General features: G+C 46.2%; 1 protein-coding gene across 1 annotated transcript; it reads left to right on the forward strand.

The window, feature by feature from the left end:
- Window positions 1-374: 374 nt before the first annotated feature.
- LOC119458458 (salivary cystatin-L) lies at window positions 375-10,979 on the forward strand. The gene is made up of 4 exons (XM_037720298.2): window positions 375-556; window positions 6,966-7,193; window positions 9,849-9,953; window positions 10,777-10,979. Exons 2-4 carry the CDS (start codon window positions 6,972-6,974, stop codon window positions 10,876-10,878), a joined length of 429 nt encoding a protein of 142 aa, XP_037576226.1. The 5' UTR covers window positions 375-556; window positions 6,966-6,971; the 3' UTR covers window positions 10,879-10,979.
- Window positions 10,980-16,195: the final 5,216 nt, after the last annotated feature.

The raw sequence follows: 16,195 nt of genomic DNA on the forward strand, positions 1-16,195 counted from the left end.
GAAAAAAAAATGTTTATGTGGTAGTACACTGGCTCCATTCTGACACTTGATGGTGTAGAAGCGTTCACTGCAAAATGCAACGACGTGAAGCATAGTTTAAGCATTCAAAGCTATCTTAAGAGCATTACAGCGCGTACGCATTTACTCGTGCGAGCTCGCTGTGCCACAGCGCGTCCCTTGCAGAGCCATGATCGTCTTTTCCGCAATACCCAGGCGTCCAGCGAGCCACGCGCCGCTTCGAAGTCTAGCGCGCCTAGCCATCCGGTTTTGTTACCACATCCTCTCACGTCCCTCTCGCAAACAACCTCCTTGCGCCTGCACGTAAGCAAAATAAAACAAGACGGGAAGCCGTCGTATATATATGCCGTTTCACTACAAGGTCACGTAGTTCCCAGAAGCAGTACCCGACCGTCTCGACCAGCCGTTCCTTCCCCCTCACCTCGCCCTCACCGTCGCTTTCCGGCGCCAAAGAAAACGTTCCGCTGTAACGCCTCCTTCGTCGAGTGATTCCGAAGCCCACCGAGAGCGGCATTTTCACGCCATTTCAGTGTACAGGGTGAGTTGTAATTTATCTATTCGCAGAGCAAACGCAATGCATTTTAGCATTGCGTTTGCTGTTCAATCTTAATCAGAGTCGCTGTGTCACTCTTATAATGTCTATAAGTTAGCCGTGAACGGTTTATCCAGCTGCGAACTACAGAACTTTTTGCGCGACTACGCAGGTTGCGCAGCGCTTGATTACTGAACTCTGTGATGCCTGCTTACGCCATAGGTTCTTCAAGTGGATGTGTTGTTTTAGCACGCGTGTACCCGAGTGTTGTCGCAGCTGAAGGTATTTCGACTGGACACACTTTAATAATGATTTACCAGTAATTTGAAAGCAAGTAGAAAGGAACTCAGCGTACGAGTAGACCTATAAAATGACGAATGACAGCTCTGAATCTCTCTTACAGTTCCCCAGGAGCGGGGTATTTAAAGCAGGTAGCGTTAACCAAGAGCGAAGACACCTGTATTTCTGGCACATGTTAGTTGCTTCAATAATTCGATGATTCCGTCTTATACTATTACATGTCACGATTTTTTTTTTACTTCCAACAACGACCTTCTACTTGTCCCTACGCCAAAAAGTTGCTTGTTCTCGTGTTTGTTTTAATAGACTTCTCAAACGGAAGATGCTATAGCCACAGATTATTGTTTCCGCTGATTGATGCGTAGAGATGTCGTACTGTTTATGTGATTGAGAAATGTTAATATATTTCAAACATTTCAATTAATGAAAATCTGATAACTTCCGTTTATATACCTCGTTTTTGTTATGCACAGGTGATTATTCCCGCAGTATCTGGTGCATCACTGAGCTTTGTTGATGGGACACAAATGAAAAAAAAAATAGGTTGAGACAGATAAGTTGTTCTGTGAAAACAAAAGTTTTGGTTAACTTCGCGATAAGCTGTCTGTCAAACAAAAAGTCTTATTTCCAAAATTTCGACCTGAAACCACTGAGCCCGAACGTCATATCCGGTGCCATGGATTCTTATGTCTTTTTGTATTTGGGTCCCTGTGGGTCAGCACATGTGTTTGGGAACCGATTAGTTCAGTCTGTTGTTAAATTAGAGTGAAAACCAGTCCAGCTTTAGCAATAAAGGTGGACTGCACCCTAGGAGAAGGCCATCAAAATCTGTGACGTCAAAGCTACCTTTTGCTTGAATTTGAAGGTGGCACTTCAACCCGTCTTCAGTTTCTACTTCTTTTTAGATTACCAAGCGTCTTCTCAAGTTAACAGGGATTTTTTGGGGGGTATTTTAGATGGCTAACTTACGAGTCCACCCGACCTATTTTAATTCGAACGTTATTTTCATGAAATGTGCGCTTGAAAAAGAACTGAAAATAGTCATTGTCAGTGACATGAAATGGGATTTAAGAAACGATGCCTTCGTAATTACTCCAGCACTACAATTTCACCGTTACTAATGTTCTCATATGAGTTTGCTGAAAAAATTACTTCTGACCGCAGAGTTCAGTGACGTGAATTTGCTTAAAGGGATACGGACACGAAATCTGAAAATTTTACGAAAATGCTAAAAATGAATCCTCCGTGTATGATTATATCGAAAAGAAGTAGTCACTTAGCTCATTTTTGAGCCGATGGCTTTATTTTTGGCGTTTTTGTGAGCGCGCGCCTCGCCGCCCGGCCCGCGGGAGTTGGAAGGCGTGACGTCACGCCTCACTCGTCGGATAGCCAGCCGGCCGGCCGCGGTCATTCGAAGCGCGCCGACGCCGCCATCGCGAGCATGGATTCGAGTTCTGGTGCCTCTACCAGCGATGAGAACATGTCTGAAGACGAGTACCATTCCAACTTGGCAATAAATATTACCGCTTACGGTTACGAGCCTTCCGCGTCAAGCGACGAAGGAGAGCAGGCGGCCGTGGAAGTGCCGGTCAGGTTTTCGCGAACCGTAGCGTGACGATTTCGCTTTGCACCAGATACTTGTGCAAGAATCGTTTGTCATTTCCTCTGTAAACTTGCTTTTTCAAGAGCGCACGCAGGCGAGGCAACTGCGGGGTACTTCAGCACTGCGTGCCACGGCGGCCGCATTTCGATGGGGGCGAAATGTGAAAACACCCGTGTACTTAGATTTAGGTGCACGTTAAAGAACCCCAGGTGGTCCAAATTTCTCGAGTCCCCCACTATGGCGTGCCTCATAATCAGATCGTGGTTTTGGCACGTAAAACCCCATAATTTAATTTTTTCAGCACTGCGTGGATGGCTGAATAGTAGTTTATGCCGACAGATGGCAGCACCTGTCTGTCGTTTTGCCCAGTTTTTTTTCTGTGGAGCAGCAGAGCTGTGTGTGTCTGATCTCGTGAGTCGCGCTCGCTAGCCTTGTATTGTTTTACTATGCTTTGCCAACATTTTTAAAGACATTACTGCCTTCGCGCCCAGCCTCGGGCACCTCGCCCCAGCCACGCCCTCACACTGCTCAAGAAGGCTGCAAGTGAATGAAAACAGTACCGACATCTTTTCGCCTCCTCTTTTCCAACGCGCCGCTGATCATTTCTGCCTTGCGTTTTCGTGAGAAGACCGATGGCACAGCGTCTGGCAAGCATTGCCTTTTGAGCGGCATGACAGGACTTTTTAAAAAGCACAGCCGGGCTGGCCACATAATCATCGTCGACGAAGTGGTCCGCGCAAACGAAGTCATTTTTTTTTTTAGGTCTTCAGGCTGTGTGTGTTGGCTGAGAGGCAGGTATCCAAAGTTTACGCGCCTTCTCGTCTCTGGGAAACGTGTGCGACGGCGTGTCACGACCTACGATGCTGGTATAACAGCAATGTCTGGGCATTTCCTTCTGCCGCGACGAACGCGTCAATACCGAGCGACGACCGCGGGAAGGCACATGTAAGACGCACCACCTGCGTGGAGCGCCGACGGGGATAATGTTTAGGACGGACCACGTGCGAAGATCGCCGAAAAGGGTTAAACAAACGCTGCAAGGGACCGACACCCCCGGAAACACTGCGACGGCTGTGGCCGACCTTGGCCGCGCGCGCGCGCCGGTGGGGGTCATGACGTAAAATTTAAGCTTCTGCTGGCGGCCGCTTGGCGGCAAGGTGCGACAGAAAATCGCAAGAAAAAAGATGTTTCTCGTTTTTTTCAAAGCAGCTTGTTGTATTCATCATTTTCAACAGTTCAACTTTTGTTCCGACGCAAAAAACCACCCGCCAACTTTTGTGTCCCCTTATCCCTTTAAGGGAGAAGTGATTCGCCTACGGCATGCATACTCATGCCTCTTACACAAGCGTCACTTAGCGAAGGCATACCTTGCTCAATTAAGAAATGCCATTTGCTATGCCAGCGCTTACCACAACAGGAGAAAATGGTTGCCACTGCTTGATAGTCTTGTGCAGAGTGTAAAACCTGCCAATGTTAGGTATTGCGCAGGCTGAATTCTTGTCTTTTGCTAGAAACAGTCAACTCAGGTTTCTACATTTATCTGCAGTGAAGTGTTATTTGTAAAACAGATCAGGGATTAGCTGCGCAAGTCAAGTTTTCTGCTACCATGACAATACATATTAGCGAGCCGAGCGAAATTATTACTAGGCGCAAGGTACTAACCCATACACACGCGCACTGTCAGTCGTTCGCACACCAATCAAGTCTATTGCATGCTCCAGCCCATTGAAAAATGCAGCGTCTGCTCAGCTCGAGGCTTTTAGAATGTGTACATATTGGGATGCATTCCTATTAGCTGACACACTAGGCGTAAGTTGATGCTAAGTTGATGCTGGGCACATCGTGAGGAAAAAATCACGCGAGTGACTTCCACCGATGCTCATCACCACTACGAAGGCTCAGTTGGTGTGAAGCCCGCAAAGCTGTGCGAATGGTAGCCAGTGAGAAAACACTCACACTTAAGAGGAAATTTGTGGCCAAATACGTGCTTACATGTGGCCTCGTATGCCCACTTCTCTGAGTTACAATTTTAAACACAAATTGCCACGATTGCAGGATTACCAGAAGTGCTCTTGACAGAGCTTTTTTTGGCAAATTGGTCAGAAAGCAAGTGTTATCAACATTAGAATGTTTAAACTTATAAGGTTTATATTACATTTGTGATTTCCTAGACATTACCTGAGAATAAGGGCGGAAGTACAAATAATTGCAAAGGTAAAATATATACATAAGGAGAAATTGGCATAACTGTTTGTGTCTCGAATCTGATGCATAGGTTCAAGTTCTGCAATTCCTTCATCGGTTAACACAGCTAGATTGCGTAGTTGTTCTTTTAGCAGCGAAGCTGTTTAACCTGGGCGTTCGCCGTCAGTTTGGGCGACCGAAGGCTCATACGGTTCAGCAAAACACACTTCAGCAAGCCCTAGACACGGTCGAATCATACACAAAGCATGCCGGCATGAAATGCGCACCGAGAAAATCAGAATACATACATACTTCGACCACCAAGAACTCAAGCCAACAGAGCTCCACCATTACAACTACTTCTAGACGAAGAACCTATCCGAAAGGTCCAGCAGCTGCGAGTGCTCGGAATGCATATACAGGAAACGGGCAGTGCCGGCATCGCCCTGTCCAAACTCAAGCGCACAATTCGCAGTGTTAGTAGTCTCATTAACAGAATAGCACGTAGCAGAGAGGGAATGACGGAGAAAGACACTATGAAATTTGTACAGGCCTTCGTCATAAGCAGAATCACTTACGCTCTTCCTTTCCAAGCGGCCCGACAAACTGACATCGACCAAGCAAATCGACTGCTCCGGATTGCCTGCAAGGCAGCACTCGGCCTGCCTGAAAACACGAGCACTGACAGTCTCAGCGAGCTGGGCATGATGAACACATACGAAGAACTCGCCGCGGCCACACTCATGGCCCAGCGCGAAAGACTAAACGCAACACCCCAGGGGCGCTCCGTGCTAACACGACTACGATACCCCCTAACGCCACAGTTCTGCGGAGACGAGACCATACTTATGCCACCTGATCTACGAGCAAGAATCCATGTAAACCCCATCCCACGTCACATGAACCCTCACTTCCACGTGAAACGGCGACAATCCCGAGCAGCCATCCTGCGGAGAAGGCAGGAGGACGCAGACACATACTTTACTGACGCGGGCGTATACCCCAGAGGTGAGACAGCGACTCCTACTTATGTAGCTGTCGCGACAAACCTGAGGAGGCCGATCGTAGCAGCGTCCGTACGCACGACTTCAAGCGCCACGGCGGAATCCGCGGCCATAGCCTTAGCCATCCGAGACGCTGACGCCAAGAGCCAGTCGGCTTATATACTCACAGACTCGCAAGACGCCTGCCGCCTCTTCCTTCGGGGAGTTCTACCGGCCGGGGTCCTTCGCATACTAGGACCAAGCCTCCAAATGGACCACGGGATAACCTGGTGTCCCGCGCACACCGGAGTGGAAGGCAACGATCGAGCGGATCGTCTGGCTCGAGGTATAACAGGCCGAGCCGCGATACATACCGCTCGAACGGACGCGTTCCCGACACCCGGCAGCACACCGAGAGACATACTTGAGGCACAACGACTAGGAAGACGATCCAAAGCTCCACCTCACCCCAAGCTCAACAGGCGACAGGCCAGGGACTGGCGCCGAATACAGACAAACACCTACCCACACTTATATAGACTGCACAAAAATATTTCCCAACAAACACAGCGACAGATGTCCATGGTGCGACTCCATCCCGACACTAGAACACATCACTTACCAATGCACGCAGCGTCCGGCAGACGCCGTGTCGCCGCTACTTAACGATACACTAAACAGTTGGTCATGGGAGGCGCGACTCTCCGAACTGGACTTGGGAAGCCAATTGGCGACCCTTGACCAGGCCCGGCGCGCCGCAATAGCCAGTGGGGCCCTGGAAGAGGGGCTCCACGCACAGTAACCAAGCACGATCTTTATTTAAATAAAGTTGTTTCTCTCTCTCTCTCTCGCCGTCAGTTTTACGCTGGAAAACCTCGCCGAGCGATGACGTGACGAGCGTCGCCTAGCAACGCCTCACACAGCTGGTGCGAAGCGTTGCTAGGCGACGCACGTGACGTCATCGCTTGGCGAGGTTACGACCCTCTCCCAGGCGAAGCGCGGCCGACGTATCCAGCGTTCGTCGGCGTGCCCCGGCTGCAGCCGGCGTCGAGATGCGACATGCTGCATTTCGCGCCGGCCTCGTCCCCCAGTATGGACCTACAGTTCTAAGCCATAGTGGAAAGATCGGCTACGCAGTTCACATGATGTCACATGATGTTAACACAGGGCAACAAAACACACGAAAAGGGCTGCATGGAGCCCGAAAGAGCGAAAAAATGACTTACAGGAGCGGAAATGTTGGCGTTGTGTGCAAATAATGTCGCAAGAATTCGTTTTTATTTACATCGCTTGCCACGAAGCCATGCATAGTGACTACTAAAGTTTTGCCTTTGAACATACGCAGGTAACCATGGCTTTTTCGGGCGTGGTAGCGTATGGAATGCTAGTCGTCCTGCTCGCTGCCTTCTCTTGCTGCACGGCCGGCCCTGGACGCTTGGTGGGTGGATGGAAAAAGCACAGTGTTAATGAGAAACCGGTGTTCGAGGAGTTGGCGCACTACGCCATATCCCAACAGGTCGGCGGCCGAGAGTACTTCGACACCGTACTCGAGCTCGTCGACGTCGACACGCAGGTACGAAGCAGTGATTACGACTATGTGAATACATTCAGTGATCGTCATCTTTACCAATTTATTTGCATATTTCAATCACCTCTCCATCTGGCCTTCTGTACAAATACACACAGCGTAGACAGTGTTTTTTTTTCACAGTTGCATAAACATAGTCATACGTGCCTCCATGTTCGGTAGTGATCATCAAGGCGCGCTATCATGCTTGTTATCTTACTGTTATCATGTTTTCAATGCGACTATGAAACCTATACCTGCGTGGCTTATTGCACTTCAGTAGTGGACCCATTACTAGTATTACGCTACGGGTCGAAACAGTTCACGGAATTTCCCTGCACACGTTTTGTAAAAATAAAATTGAATTGAATATGAAATTGAATAGTGGACTTTGCTGTGCTCCTGCTAGTAATACTCGTATATTATGAAGACAACAGCGCACGAATTTCTTAAATACGTCCACTGTGCAAAATGTAGGTGTCATTGGTGCTAAGAAAATATCTATGTATTTGAGAGTATCGTCGGACTTCCATTTACGGAATGAATACTGTATACTGTGTGTATGGTATACTGTGACAGGGAGGGGGAGGGGGCTGAACCTCTATTTCGTTTCACCTTCTGGGCACTACTGCTTTGTGACTTTCACGTAATATTAATTCGGGCCACCTATCGCAGGGCGGAGCGTGCCTAAGTTATTTTAAAACGCGTCATTTCCTGGTAATGGCCTCGATTTTGTTGGCAAGGTGTTCCTTTGTTTGCGACACTGTACTGCTGAGTGTTGCTGTTGAGCATGCACACGTTTTTGCAGCTTGTTGCTTCCCACCGAAGCTGCAAAATAACAAACTAGTGGGAAGCAGTTATTGCAACCCGCAGCTTTTTCACGCAAGGGGCCATCAAATGGTCGACTGCCGGATTGGCGCTTTACATTGAAATATGTCTACGGGGGCCTTTGCCCCCTAACCAAGAACTGTGAGAGCTCTGTAGGCACTGATAACTCTAAACTCGGTGGCTTGCATTGCGAGCTCGAACCTGCTATCCGCGGCAGAGAGAACGATGTGAGTATGATGCAGAACTTAGAACAAATGTTTGTTTAGATGCTCTGAAATGTTATGTTCAAAGCATATGAATACAAAATTTACCACCAATTTGAGCATTATAAGATATTGACATGAAATAATAACTTGCCATCTAATTTCATTTATTTCAATTAGCTCGGTATTACCGCCTCTATAGTCCTATCACCTACTATCACCTCTAAAGTCCCAGCCTAACCTTATGCAATTTTGTCGTTTATGTAGTACACCGCTTTAAAACTATTCCAAAACGCAAACAACAAATCAGATGCATGCCCCAAAATGTGAGAGCGCCGAGGTTGATGCATGATACTTGTCGAGATAAGAAGGGTGACAGCAAGTGTGTTTACAGAGAAATAGGACAGCGATCCAGCTACATGTAGGGATTCTCTACCTGTTGCGTCACAGTGGCACATACGCATTCTGAAGGATGAGCCCAGAATGATCACACACGCACACACACGTACAGACACACACACACACACACGCGCGCGCGCACGCACGCAACACACGCGCACGCACACACTGAATGGCTGAATAAAAGAAAGTAAATCGAGCAATTAATGGAATATAATGCTCTGTTTTATAAGGCGAGTCGGTGTGCTTTAGAGATACCTATGTGCCGAAAATATATGTTCAACTGTTATGTAGGAGTCTGTTTTTACGCATAACAGAGGCGCAGGGCTGAATGACACTTTTTTTTCGGTCACCATACAGGTGTTGCATATGCCCGTTTGCTCTTACTTGCATGCATTAGGCACACATATAACCTTCGTAGATATGCCCTGAGGTATATCAAATGAGATATCAATGGACCCAGCAGTTAACATGAACTGTACACCAGCGGATAGGTCAAATCTTTGAGGGTGCACAAAGAGAGCTGCTCATAAAATAATAATAATAATAAAAAAGGTTTGAGCCCTACCACTGGCGTTGTTCTCTCATGTTCTCTCATGTATGCCCCACATGAAACATCTTCACAGGCGTGAGTTTAAGAATCCAGGCACGGATTGCTGTCGCTTAATTACGCCTAAATAATTATTTTACGGCACATATTCCAATCTACCGATTGTGGCTAGTGAGTTTGGACGGCATATTGAATTGGAACGAATTCTTAGGATGGCACTTGTTGCGACATATTATCCGTCAACCTTGTGGTTTTAATGCACTGTTGTTCAGCTTAGCTTTTTAACAAAACACTGTTTTATGCATAGAAGCACAAATATAATGGGATCGCCAAGGCATTTCGTCGGACACCTTGAAAATTAATATCGGTACACTGGCCTAGTCCTGAGAATTCGTTCTTGTGAAGTTACCGGTTGAAATACGTAGGGTGAAATATGTGCTGATATATAATTAATTAGAAAGTTTTTAGCGTAGTTAGGTTATTTATTCAATTAGACATTTTGATTTATTGTCGCAATTTATATCAAGGATTAAAATTGTGCTAACTATCGCAGGTGTTTTTTCTTTGGTGCAAAAAAAAATTCTACTATATAAGAACAGTTAGTTTCACTGCAAACCTGTAACAGAGAATTGTGATGTCAAAGTTATTCAAATATGCTCTTCCTTCATTCCTTATTCACAGCTCGTGGCCGGCACAAACTACCGAATCAAGTTCAAAGTAGCTGAGTCGACCTGCAGAGTGACAGAATCTTACACCCGGGAGGCCTGCCTTCCAAAGTCTCGAGAGGTAAGTGCTGTGCAAAAATGCGCGTAGATTCGGAAGAGTGAAACAGACAAATCAATTCCCCAGAATTACTATAAGAATATTCAAACATTGTAAAGTCAGCAGCATGTAACTGACAGACTGGCTGCTAACTTAGAACTGTTCCTTAATGGAGCAAAGTTTGGATGTGTACCTCCTGCAGGAGCGTTTAGCAGAATTGTGTCGAATAGCTGAATCCTTTTTTTTTCATATGAGCAACAAGTTGTGCATCCGCCCATAACGTAAGCTATGTCAGTGCAGACCTCGAGGTTATACTTGCTCATGCAGGTTTGCAGACTTCCATTTGTAGACCATATTTGTGCATTTAATGCTTCGCCAAAATATCGTTTCGTAGATTATTCCTTATTCCAAACAGAGCTTTTTTTACAATATTAAATGTAATGTGTCTCATGGTGCCCAGGCCAGGGGTGGAAAGTGAAGCTGCACCTGAATAGGGCCCCAGCACCACGTGCCACCTGTTTTCTAGCGCATATTCTCGGGGAATACTCAATGTGCCACAGAAATATTTTCGTGGCTACCTTGTCCTTTGCCATTATATATGCGGGGAATTGGTACAGAGAATTTAAAGTTTTTGATTTTTCTTTTGTGGAAGTACTGACACCAGGTTGTGCAGTCAGGACTATATTTTTCTGTTATACCGGTTTCAATTTACTTTTTCCGCGCTAGAACCAAAGCATATCAGTGGAATTATGCAACTTGCCGTCATCATATTTTTCTATCCGATGTTCCCAACGAAAAAGAGTCGTAAGCTGGAATGTGAAATCTCGCTTTCCGTTTCTTTTTGCAGTCGGTGAAGGACGTCTGTACCGCCGTCATCTATGAAGTGCCTTGGCTCAACGAACGTTCGATCACCTCATTCACGTGTGAAGGCACAAGCACTTCCAAATAGAGAGGAAAATGCGTCAACGATTTTCAGGTGTCAACTAATACTCAAATTTTGTGATTTATTTTCTACTGTTTACATTGAAGCCAGAAATAAAGCCAGTAACCATTGCAGGCAATTTTACCTCTATCTTTTCATTTTAGTCTCTTTCGGTGTGTAGCGAGTTAGCTGAAAATTTCGGTGTTACATTTACCGTTAAATTTAACAGGTTACACAAGACTCGGTGTGATGCGATTTAGCGTGCTTTTTATTCGCGGATCTTTAGAAATGACAAATTCGGGGGCCTTTATCTGCCAACCATTAACCATCCTTATTATCTTGACATACGAGTGCATCAAATCGCTCTGTGCAGCTTGTGTTGGCAGTTTGTTTCACTTGCTCCTACGTAAAAAAGGCGCATATATATATATATATATATACTTGCAATCTGCTACAGAACACTACACCGGTACCTATTTCTACTGTTCCAATGGATCAACATTGTTGCGGTAGTCATCGTTGACATCATAGCGATTGGCAGTTTCAATCAACGTCAGCGTCCTCCAAACTCCTTCAACGGTCACGCCATACCTTTCATGAACTTATCGAAGCACAATGATTCCGCCAGAATGGACGCGCACTTTCACTTCTACGGCCTGTATATAAACACGCGTTGTGTAATTTCATCGATCGGCCGACTCGCTTCGATTGCGAGTCACTCCTATGCAGGGCACCATTATTATAAACTCAACTAGCCTGACGAGGGCTCAGATAGAGCCAATCACGAATGCATCAACCGAGTCCTTCTTCTTGCGGCCGTCTGACCTTCACAATTCAGTAAAAAGAAAGCGCTACACGAAATCTTCAATGGAGTGAATTACTGCCGCCCGCATTTAGTGCTAAAAACGTTCACGAAAATGCATAAAACAACTCTTTGTCTTAATGAAAACGTTGCACTCGCCCTCCGCAATGACATGTTCAAAGTTCAATACAGACAGCCATTACATGATCCTGCAGTTCGAGTGCAACAGCAAGTCCACAGCATGCACCACCATAAACCTGAGAATATTTGGTAAAAGTTGTGTTTCTATTAGGCCACGTAACCACAACTTCTGACAAGTATTTCGATGTCAAACTTAACTTATGTCGCGACTTGCTGGAATTCCTTTTCTTGTTAATAAAGTTGACAGTAGTTACGCCGAGCATCAGTTTTACAAAATAACTCTTCCTTTTTGTTTAGTCTGTATTAACAACTGCCAAACAGTTGAACGGTCAATAACCACGCGTCACTTGTCGTTGGACATGTGTTTTTAATCCGAATGAGCCGACTGTTTGGGATGATAAAAAAGTTCGATACTGAAATATTTACGATGTTATGTAGGAAAACATATTGTGTAATCTATATTGTGTAATTTATACTGGTGCAATCAAACAGAATAAGATCAGTGTCCACCTACTGGGCGTCCCAGCTGTCATGCACCAAGGTTTCTTTTTTTATATAAGACGAAGTCTGTAATACAGTTGGAACAAACTGTGTGATATTTGCAGCATACTTGAATAAATATCCAGTATTTTTGTTCTGTGCATATTTAATTATAGTATAATGAATAATTAGGTCTCACATTTCGTTTATGACATATACAGGCGATATGTCAGCCCCATGCGTCAAATTACATGGAAAGATCTTGACACAATACCTTTACCACATGCTATCTCTTGCGTGAGTTTTCTTGCGCAATTTAAAAAGAGCGCACAATATATATATATATATATATATATATATATATTGTGGACCAACGGACTGACAAAGTGCCTAATCAAAACAATTGACATGCTTTCAATGTATGTGGATGTCGAACATAAATATTGGGATGACATCCTCCCTTATATCACGTTTGCGTACAACACGGCGAAACAAGAGACGACGCGCATGACTACGTTCAGTCTTGTTAATGGCCGGGATGTACAAGCGATGTTGGATGCAATGCTTCCACACGAATTTGACGACACTGATACGGACGCCAATATGTCTACGCAACGCGCCGAAGAGGCTCGGCAGCTCGCGCGCATGCGGATCTGCCAGCAGCAAGACTACGACGCCGGCCGCTATGATGCTCACCATAGAACCGTGACCTACGAAGTCGGCGATAGCGTGTGGGTTTAGACACCTCCGAGAAGCTGTTAAGGCGATACTTCGGCCCATATGGAGTATTACGGCGACTCAGTGGTGTAACATACGAGTTCGTCCCCGATAGCCCCACTGTAGGCGGCGTCGCGCATACATGCTTGTGCATTTTGTACGCATGAATGACTCTGCGCGAGACCCTCACTTCCACAAGTGACATTTCTGGTCTAACATCGGACGATGCTCTTCAAATGAGGGACAAATGACGCGTGTGCTCTGGGCAGACGACAACGACGATGGTGGGCATTAACGGACTCCGTCTAGTGGGTCCGTAATGAGCAGCTCCTGTCGTGAATTTATATCCTGTGGTTCGTTGTGATAATTTAAAGAGAGAGGGGTCGTGGACTCTAATGTCGGATATGACAGTACCGGCGCTGTAGACTACGGTGTCAATATTTGTCACAATAAGATCTAGGGCCGATGCTGTTTAGCATGTAATACGAGTTAGCGTGGTAATAAAGTTGGTAAAGCTAGGGGATGTAACAGGGTGTTTAGATCACGGGTGACATTGCTTTCTTTTATCATATTAATATTGAAATCTCCTGCAGAAACCAGGTGTAAGTTCGCATTGCATACATATTCCAAAAAAGTTTCATAGAACAGCAAATAACTGTCAATAAATATTACGTATTTAACTGTTGTGCCTATGTTCAAAATATCAATGATATAAACATTGAACATTAGGGGACCCAAAATATTCCCTTGGTGGTCGAAGAAGTACAGAAATCAGCTCTTGCTTAGATCGAATTGTTAGTATTTAATAGTCATCAGTTACTACAGGAAATTGAGAGACTACATGGCATTTCTTTTTCATCGTAATAAGCAGTGCCACAACCCCGCCTCGTTTGTTTGGACGATTAAGGCAGAATGCATTGTAACCGTCCGAATCGATGGCCTGATCATCATTTCTGCCCCAAGATTCAGTCAGCATTACAGTGCTAAAGGTCAATTGGAATTGTTCACGAAGAAATGCGACATCGTATTTCTTGTGGTTCAGTGCTCTTATTGGGGGCGAGGACTTACGTAGTCACTATCTGTCGGAAGCGCCTCGCTTGAGTAGTATGAGGTATAACGCAGCGCGCTCTTCATAGGTTTGGCTGTTGGTGCTCAATAAAAACACCGCAAGATCCCTCCTGGCCATTTCTGTAAGTGCTCGCTATGCGAGGGAAGTTCCTTACTGTCAAAATAATAACCTTGGGCAAACAGAAAGCGCATAATAGTTTACAGGCGCTATCTCCTTACAGAATACCTACTCAGAACACCCAATGCGCGCGATCGACGCGATGGGGTCGCCCGAACCAGCTTCTTGCGTGAAATGTAGATAATCGCTGAGAGAAGACTATGTTCTTATATTGTTCTTAAATATGTTCTTATATTGTGCTGTCCGTATAACCAAATGAAGCATAACAGAAGGAAGCCTCAATGCAGCGATCGCATGGGTTCGCAGCGACCGACTACGCGTCTCCATGCATGTCCCCTCACAATGTTTCGCTTTCGCTGCGAGCGCGTTTTCGCACCCTGCACGCCGTGAGCTTTAGGCCGCAGCATATGAACATCTGACAGTACACAAGCACCCATTGTTGAGTGGACGCTGTCAGAGCAGTTTAAGAATAATTTCGTTATAACAAAGGGCTTCGACGCTATACGGCAGCTCGTGATGTGTCATCACGACAATTCAATCATTTTTTTTTCTTCTAAATTCTTGGACGTTTCAATATCGTTACTTCTCAAGTTGCGTCGCACTGTATGTTTATCGATCTTCTCAGCGAACAATTTTTCGCTGCTTCTTTTACTCAATCCAGTACATTCACTGTTTGATGCTAACCCAAACATGAGCATATGTCATGCCTTTTTGAATGTGCTTCTTACCGTTCCTTTTCAATTCTGGTGAACTTAGCAGTATTTAGCATCAACAGGTTAATAGACCAAATCTTCATGACATTAACCGAGCAGCGCGCGCGGGTGAGCTTCCCGGTGCGTGCTTTTTGGCTACTCAACGAACATCGCAGCCCCGACGCTGTAACAGAAACCTTCCTCGGGGAAGTGCTTGCTACACACCCGAGGTGCAGCCGATGGCTGCTTGCCGGTTCTAAGTTTCGCAATCCAAGCTACCCGCAGCTTCTTGGCCTGCGGATTGGTGTGAAGGCTGACACAGGGTCCCGTTGCGTTACACGTCCGGCACTGCTGTACCCAGCAATAGCCTACCATGTCAGACGCATTCAAAGGCAGCCACTACCTATCATAGTGGTTTCAAGTGCTGTCAAGCAGACACCGGAAGCGGGAAAACGCCCCCAATTTATCAGAACCATAGCGCAGCTGGAACTAAGCTTTCGTTTTCAGCTTGCTTCGGCGCTTCCGAAGCAGACGACGCGGCCCCTGTGTCCACGTGATCCCTCATTCCACGTCACGCCGACTGTGGCGCCAGCTTTTCCAGGTGGAGCTCGCCCCCAATATTAATGTGTAGCACTGAGTCACTTGTTGGGTGACGTGAGCTGACGTACTGGGGAAAAGCAAGCTCCAGATAATCCATGTCAGAAAGAAAAGAAAGAAAACCACGATGTCAGTATGAGGCACGCCGTTGAGAGGAAACCCCGAATATCTTGGACCACCTGGGGTTCCGTAATGTGCACCTAAATCTGAAATTGCATGCAGCACAACTTTAAAGAACACGAGCGTTCACAAGGTAAACGATTATTGTTTGGGGACATTATAATTCGTGAATGTTTGAAGTTCTAGAGCGCAGCTATTGGGCCCCGTTCCTGGGACGAGCTTCGGCGTCTGCGTGCAGAAGAGCGAAGGATGAAAGAGTGAATGCGGAATAACGCGTGGGATGAAAGACGCAGGTAGGAAAGCGGAGAGGAGGGTGCAGATGAACTATGATGCGGAAAGCGGAGGAGGGTATAGGGTGCGTGAGAAGAAAAGCGTGGTGCCGCGACGATGGTCAGAGTAGCGCGCGACGTCTTCTATTGGCGGCGACTGCAGTTAATCGTGCCCACGCGTCACCCACGCACTGGCTCCCGCCATCTGCCGATTAGCGAGGCAGTGACACCTCATTTCGCGCGTTTTCAACGTGCCGCACGAGACAGATTGTCCGCACCAGCCAATACATCGCGAAATGAAAACACGTATAATTTGAGCCGCGCTAAATTTTGCATTACG

This window comes from Dermacentor silvarum, chromosome 7 (assembly GCF_013339745.2).
Source record: "Dermacentor silvarum isolate Dsil-2018 chromosome 7, BIME_Dsil_1.4, whole genome shotgun sequence".
Classification (NCBI taxonomy): Eukaryota; Metazoa; Arthropoda; class Arachnida; order Ixodida; family Ixodidae; genus Dermacentor; species Dermacentor silvarum.